The sequence below is a fragment of the Ovis canadensis genome, chromosome 5, assembly GCF_042477335.2.
Source record: "Ovis canadensis isolate MfBH-ARS-UI-01 breed Bighorn chromosome 5, ARS-UI_OviCan_v2, whole genome shotgun sequence".
NCBI lineage: Eukaryota > Metazoa > Chordata > Mammalia > Artiodactyla > Bovidae > Ovis > Ovis canadensis.
The window spans coordinates 17157351-17165173 of NC_091249.1; the positions used below are offsets into that span (position 1 = coordinate 17157351).

At 55.3% G+C, this 7823-nt stretch overlaps 1 protein-coding gene across 3 annotated transcripts in view; it reads left to right on the forward strand.

The window, feature by feature from the left end:
- TRIM17 (tripartite motif containing 17) overlaps positions 1 to 7823 on the forward strand; it is a 48373-nt gene extending 40550 nt beyond the window's left edge. For 2 of the 3 annotated variants that reach the window (XM_069590475.1, XM_069590476.1), the window contains exons 2-6: positions 2669 to 3102; positions 4456 to 4551; positions 5036 to 5266; positions 6592 to 6805; positions 7101 to 7823. In XM_069590475.1, coding sequence (XP_069446576.1) covers positions 2669 to 3102; positions 4456 to 4551; positions 5036 to 5266; positions 6592 to 6805; positions 7101 to 7648 — 1523 coding nt within the window. In that variant the 3' untranslated portion in view covers positions 7649 to 7823. Of the gene's footprint in view, positions 1 to 1820; positions 3103 to 4455; positions 4552 to 5035; positions 5267 to 6591; positions 6806 to 7100 lie in introns of those variants that run through there. The other variant, XM_069590477.1, reaches the window with a different exon arrangement.

The window sequence follows — 7823 nt, forward strand, 5'->3', positions numbered from 1 at the left end:
TTAGCAGAAAGACACACAGTTCAGCCAGCCAGGCGGGGTGCGGAGCCCCGGGAGACCTGGAGCCTCCGGTCGACCAGAGACCCCATCCATCTCCGCCAAAGGTGTGCCTGACCCCCGCTGCCTCTTCCGTCCTCATGCCCCTCCCGTGGGATCCGCTCCCTGCCGCCCCGCACGCCTTCCCCTCCGCAGACAAGGCTCCCACCACCGTCTACCCCTCCCCCTTCCCGCCTGACTGCCTAACCCCTGCCCTGTTCCCGCTCCTTCCGCCGTCCGCCCAGCTCCGGCCAGCTCTGTGAGGGCTCCTTACCCATCGGGAGAATCCTGCCCCCATCCCTAGGCTGCTGACAACCGCTCGCCAACGAAGCCTCCCCGTCCCCCACGTGATTACGGCCCCGCCCCTCGATCTCGGGCTCCTGCTGACGCCACAATGCCCTAAGCCCAGCGCCCTCGGATCCCCGCCCAGGTGGTTTCCATCGCCTCAAAGCAGGCTTTCCTGGGCCGCGTTTGGAGGCGTAGTTCGGGGGGCCTGGCGAGGTGCAGCGTGCACCGCTTTACCCCGTAAGCATCGCCCCCTTCAGGGAGCCGGCGGGTGGTCATCTTGTGAGTGCTGAGCCTCAGGTTGGGTCCCCGTGCACCCTCTGCCCTAGTGGAGTGGCTGTCCCAGCTTTGAAGGTGGTTGTAAACTGGAACGAAGAGCCCGCTCTTTTAGCCCTGCATTTACCGAGTAACATTCCGGGGTCAAGGAAGGCCCGTCTGCCATCTCTGGCCCAGAGCCCTTGGATGGCTTCCCCCAGAACCTGAGCCAGAGCCTAGCGCCCAGACTGCCCCACTCTCACCCAGCTTCTGCTGGGTGGGCAGCAGTCGGGACGAAGGGCAGCTGAGAGCAGAGGGAGAGACTCACGCCAAGGGCTCTTCCCAGAGACAAAGTGGACCCATGTCAGCGATTCAGGAATCTGCAGAATCCAGCCATCATAGTTTCAGACTGCATAGAAGGGAACCTGGACAGTGCTTGCGTTAATAATTCGGAAATGATGTTTATTTATTTATTTTTGCTTATACTGTTTATTTTTTAATTTTTATTCTACAATATTGTAAAGAAGTGATGTTGAAATCCACTCTAACTCAGCCCTAACCACCACCCTGTAAAGTGCATCCAGGAGGACTGGGTCTCCACTGCATCAAGTCATGGGTATTCCAACCCGGAGTGTGTGTGCATGTGAGTTTGTGTTCAGATGTTGGCGCACGGGTCTAGGTGCCTCTGCGTGTGCCTTTGTGTGTGCCAGTCCCAAACATGCATGCACACGTACATGTGTGTTCCGGTGCCTGTGTGTGAGCACGTGTGCGTGTAATGGCCCTCCTTATCTTTCCTGCACTTCACCTTGTCAAGGAAAATCAGAGCTGCATGGTACAGGGGTGAAAACAGGTTTTATTTGGGACTATTGCAATAGGAAGAAACATTAACATAGAAACTGGGGTTTCATTGAAACTGGGATTCTATATAGAACTAGACCTTCTATATAGAATTGTGAAGTTCAGTTCTGAATACAACATGGGCCAGTGGGGATTTTTAAGGAGTAGGGTAGGGTCAGTTACAAGAAGTTACTAGGAGGAAACATCTTAGTAGCAGTGAGTGGTGGGGAGGGGGGGTTCTGGTTAAACCCACCTAGCAGGATTTCTGGAGAAGGCAATGGCACCCCACTCCAGTACTCTTGCCTGGAAAATCCCATGGACAGAGGAGCCTGGTGGGCTGCAGTCCATGGGGTCGCTACTAGTCGGACATGACTGAGCGACTTCACTTTCACTTTTCACTTTCATGCATTGGAGAAGGAAATGGCAACCCACTCCAGTGTTCTTGCCTGGAGAATCCCAGGGACGGGGGAGCCTGGTGGGCTGCCGTCTATGGGGTCGCACAGAGTCGGACACGACTGAAGCGACTTAGCAGCAGCAGCAGCAGCAGCAGCAGCAGGATTTCTGCTAAACTTGAACAGTGTAGAGACAAACATGTAAGTCCAAGGCTTGGTTGGAAAATTCTGGAGCCTGAGCAAGTGTGGGTTAAAGAGAGAAACTCTGTCAACCCTGCTCCCTAATGAGAGAGATGTTTCCTCTTAAACTCCCTTTTTCCTTTGTTCTGCGGGGTTCTGTTCAAGAGAAGCCTATGCGCTTGTTAAGACAGTAAGCAAGGCTATACAGGATTGTTGCAGTGCCATCTCTGGGATGCAGCTGAGACGGCTGCGGGTCTGTAGCCAAGGAGCGGAGTGGTGGTGGTCAGTGATGGAAAATCACCCAGAGGTGCCCTGAGGAGAGGGGGCTTATTGCTAAACAGGCCTAAGAGGATTCTTGCTCAAGGAGGGCCAAGGACATCAATTCATTATAGGTGGGGGATGAGGAACTAGATCACATGTCACAGCACATTTCACAGTACTGTGAAACTGGGTGGGGCCAGCCAAAGACAAGCCTACAGCTCAGGGGAAGCTGGCTGGGGTTTGCTGAAGGAGAGGGTCTTTGTCAGCTTCGAGAGAGACATCTATGACCCTTATGGAAGGTGAGTCAGGGCACCCTAAAACCCCAGGTTCAGACTCCCATCTTCAAAAGGAGGCCAAGAGAGTGCTATTGAAGAGCTCAGGGCTCCTGGCAGAGCGTGTGGCAGGACACTCTATTCCTTCCCCAGGCACCATGGATGCTGTGGAACTTGCCAGAAAGCTGCAGGAGGAGGCCACGTGCTCCATCTGTCTTGACTACTTCACAGACCCTGTGATGACCACTTGCGGTCACAATTTCTGCCGAGAGTGCATCCAGCTGACCTGGGAGAAGGCCAAAGGCCAGAAAAAGAGGAGAAAGCGGAAGGGCTCCTTTCCCTGCCCTGAGTGCCGCGAGCTGTCCCCCCAGAGGAACCTGCGGCCCAACCGTCTGCTGACCAAAGTGGCCGAGATGGTGCGGCAGCACCCCAGCCCGCAGAGCAGGGATCTGTGCCCGGTGCACCGAGAGCTGCTCAAACTCTTCTGTGAGGACGACCAGAGGCCCATCTGCCTCATCTGCAGGGAGTCCCAGGAGCACCGGCCCCACAGGGTGGTCCCTATCGAGGAGGCCGTGCAAGCGTACAAGGTGGGTTCTGGCTGGGGGCCAGGACAGGGGACAAGGGTGCCCAACTATGCGTATGTGTCAAGGAGGGTATTAGCAGGGAACGGCTGCTGTAACAAATGCCCCATATGCAGGACCACGCAGTGGGAGTGTTCCCTTGCTGCTGAGTCGCTTCAGTCGTGTCCAACTCTGTGCGACCCCATAGACGGCAGCCCACCAGGCTCCTCTGTCCCTGGGATTCTCCAGGCAACAACACTGGAATGGGTTGCCATTTCCTTCTCCCTTACTCCAAAACAAAGCAGGCTGGGGGCCATGCCATCTTGGGTCACCTCTATGATTATGCAGGAGTCCAGACTGACCAAGTCCCCACCCAGCCCCAGCCATACTCCCTGGTCCTTGTGCAGCCATCTGGGTGGGCAAACCAGGCAACCCCTCCGACAGGCAGGGGGAGGGGAGCCTTTTCCCTCCATGCACCTGAGGCTCTGTGGCTGGGGGCCCATGAATTAGATTGAGCAAAGGCAAATTGAAGAGAAAGGCAAACTGTTTACTAACATATGCCTGCCTGCTATGCCAGTCACTTGGGAGAAACTGCAGCAACAGTTAAAAAAAAAAGTCAATTAGAACTTGGGCTTATATAAGCATCTTAACAAAGAACAGTACATTTGGAGAAAAGCAACAGGACAAAGGTGAAAGCTGCAGGCTCCCAAGGGTGGCAGACTGCGGGAAAGCGTCTCAGTAACAGAATTCCACAGACTGGGTGGCTTATAACAGCAATTGCTCACAGTTGGAGGCTGACGTTGGAGATGAGCACAGTCAGGTGAGAGTCCCTTTCTGGTGCGCACACGGCCAGCGTCTCGCCGTCCTCTCTCGGGTCTCTTTTATAATGGCACTAATCCCATTCATGTGGGTCCTATTGCCACGACCTCATCGCCTCCCAAAGGCCCCACCTCTGCCATCACATCAGGAGTTAGGGCTTCCGTATATGAATTTGGATGTCGGAGGGACACACACATTCAGGTGATAGCAGAAATATATATAGACAGAGAGAGAGAGAGAGAGAAAGTAAAGAAAGATAGGGGGTTTTTGTGTAGGTTCATCTTGACACCAACTTGCCATCTTCTTCGTGGGCACAAACTATCCCCAGTGAGATGCTTCTGGTCAGATAATGGGAGCTCCTGGAAGGCACCTTTCTGCATCCAGCTCAAAATAATCCTTCTGCCAAAGGGACGGATTTGGGGGTTGGGGGTGGCATATTTCCATCCCTTGTATCCCATTAGGATGGTTCAGGGTGGATGCAGCTTCAGAGGGCACTGTTTGGATGTGTGGCATGCAGGGGGCCCACTGACCCCCACATTCCATGGTTTGGGTGCACCACAGTTGAAGCTGGAGGAGGACATGGAGCACCTTCGAGAGGAGATGCTGAAGACAGAAGAGCTGCAAGCCAAGGAGGAACAGACCTTGGCCGAGTGGCAGGTAGGTGCCAGGGCCACCACACACGGCAGCCAGGCAGGGCAGGGAAGGCCCGGCCGGCCCCCACAGACCTCCCGACCTGTGAAGCCCCTTGAGGGGGAGATCACTGTCCTGTGTGGACGAGAACACAGGACCCCAGAAAGGCAATGATTTTCACAGAATTCCTGCCAAATCAGGACTGAGAATGGTGCCCTCAGCACAGGCTGGCCGTTTGAAAGATGCAGCGAGCAAGGGCACACTGGCACTTGGACGTTGCCATTTGGGGCTTGGAGTAAACTTATGCCCCCGTGACATTCGGGGGGCCCTCTGTGTGATCCCCGGCTCCCAGCCCCGCCTGCTTGGCTGGTTTTCTGTGGGTCACTGGGATCCAGGGGAGATACGCCATTGTTGCCAGAGCAGCCCTTCCAAGCTGGCGTGAAAGCAGGTACTAGGGGTGGTAGGCTCCTGGGTGGGGCTCACCTCCAGGAGCCCACCCACCCCCACGCAGGAGAAGGTGAAGGAGCGGAGGGAGCGCATCATGGTTGAGTTTGAGAAGATGGGTCTCTTCCTGATGGAGGAGAAGCAGCGCCTGCTCCAGGCCCTGAAAAAGGAGGAGGAGGAGACAGTGGCAAAGCTGCAGCAGAGCACAGCCTCCCTGAAGGAGCAGAGTCACTCCTTAGAGAGGCTGCTCCTGCAGCTGGAAGACAGAAACGAGCGCACACCGCTCCAGATGCTGCAGGTGAGGCGGCACGCCGGTGTGCCTGGCTGGGGGGTGGGGGTGGATGGGGCCTTGAGCTCTGGCTCAGGTACAGTCAGGGTGGGCTGACCTGCGGCAACAGATTCAGGCCAACGGGGAAGGCTCTGTCTCAATCTGCTCAGGCTGCGTAACAAATACCACAGGCCAGGTGGTTTAAACAACACACATTTCTTTCTTACACTCCTGAAGGCTGGAAGTCTGAGCTCAAGTTGTGAGCACAGCTGGTTTCTCCTGAGACCTCTCCTTGGCTTATAAGCCATATTCTCCCTGTGTCCTCACATACTCATTCCCCTGTATACAGTCTATGCCCTGATAGCCTCCTCTTATAAAGATGTTGTCAGATTGGATTACAGCCCACCCTAATGATCTGATCACATCTTTAAGGCCTTATCTCCAGATACACTCATACTGAGGTGTTGCAGGGTTTGAGCTCCACAATAGATGAATGTGGGGAGGGAGCCGATTCAGCCCACAACAGGCTTCAGTCCTATTGGGCTGTGTTTATCCCCTTTGTAGCCTAGGGATGTGGCTTGAGGGCAGCTGTTGTCCACACAACGATTGGCCCCAGAGAGGCACTGGTGACTTCACAGGCAAGAGCAAGTCACACGATCACACCTGCCAGCTGTGGAAGTGGGGAGAGGGTGCAGCTGGCCTAGCAGGGATGGGCCTGCACACTGAGGCCCTGGAAGGGGCAGTTCATATTGGCTGAAAAGTGGGCAACTGGTTCAAATGTGCAGAGCGAGGGGCTTCACAGCAAAAAAAACACATTTCACATTGCGACTCATTATACACATATTCGCAGGAATGTGTTTGTACAACTGAAGCAAATGCCACACGCAGGGTATCTAAGTCTCCCAGTATGCCTGGGTCAGTCAGTTTTATGCCTGCTATCCCAGCATCCTGTGGGTGTCGTTGCCAATAAGTGTCCTGGGGTTAACAACAGATGACACTCTCTCTCTACCTTTGGGAGACTACTTTGCCTTATATCATAATGTAATCTGTTTGCAACCCACGACACTGACTCCTGACCCACTCAAGGCCCGAGGCCCATAGAGGCCTTCATGGTGTGTCATGAGCTGGACAGCTTCCCTGGGTCCTCATTCATTGTGATGGGGAAGAGGAGGCCTGGGCAAGTCAGGTAAATGATACTGTGCACAGCCAAGACAGGATTATTCTCTAGAAACTGGAAATGGGGCTACGGCAACACATAAAGCCTTTCTAGCTCTTCTGGCCAAATGTCAACATGGGGTGCTTGGGAACACCACAGACACTGCCAGTCTCTCTGCTTTCTTCCATGTCTTTTGAAGGATATGAAAGACCTCCTCAGCAGGTATGTACCACCTGCGGTGGGGGTGGTGATGGGTGCAGGGAGGACTGTAAGTGTGGCCGGAGGGAACAGTGAGACCTGTATCCACTGGAGGAAGAACAGCCTGAGTGTGCAGTACCCAGAGACTACCTCCGTCATGCTGAAGACCATCTGTAGGGTCCCAGGGCAGATAGAGGTCCTCAAGAGTTTCCAAGGTAAGTGGGGCCCAGGGGCTCTTGGCAATGCCCCACCCTGCTCTCAGCCACTCAAAGCAAGAGCCACCAACAGGAGAGGGGTTCCCCAAATGGTACCCCAGCCCCATCTCCTTGGCATTGCCAATATCCACAGTTGGGATATAGGATCATGCAGTTAACTCCAGGTTCACAGCTGAACTCAGCCAAAGGGAGGCCTGGGTGGGGGTTAGGATGAACGGTCCCTGCTAGGGCCTTGCCCTCCCCACACTGACCCTGAAAGGTCCCCCTTTCCCCTCCACCCTGGGCCTGTCTCCAGAGGATGTGGTGCCCGACCCCTCCACGGCATACCCCTACCTCCTCTTGTATGAGAGCCGCCAGAGGCGCTACCTGAGCACCCCGATGGATGGCACGCCCCGTGGCAAGGACAGGTTCCTCGCCTATCCCTGTGCGGTTGGCCAAGAGGCCTTCTCCTCAGGGAGGCACTACTGGGAGGTGGGCATGAACCTCACCGGTGACGCACTGTGGGCCCTGGGCGTGTGCAGGGACAACGTGAGCCGGAGGAACAGGGTCCCCAAGTCCCCAGAAAACGGGTTCTGGGTGGTGCAGCTATGCAAGGGAAAGAGGTACACACCTGCCGCGCTTCCCCCAACTCCCGCCACACTGGTCGAGCCTCCGAGCCACGTGGGCATCTTCCTGGATTTTGAAGCTGGAGAGCTGTCCTTCTACAACGTGAACGACGGGTCCCACCTGCATACCTACTCTCAGCCTGCCTTCCCTGGCCCCCTGCAGCCCTTCTTCTGCCTTGGGGCCCCCAAATCAGGCCAGATGGTCATCTCTACAGTGACTCTGTGGGTGAAGGGATAGGGGTGCAGGCTGGTGGAGCCTGGGCAACCCTCCTTTCTCCAGAAGGTGAGGCGGTCCCGCTCAGCAAGGCCCACCTGCCCAGCTTATCGCGAATGAGGCATCTGCAAGCCATCGGCTGTGCAGGCTGGTTCTACAAAGTGGAAATATAATCATGATTAAAGCAGTTAAACATCAA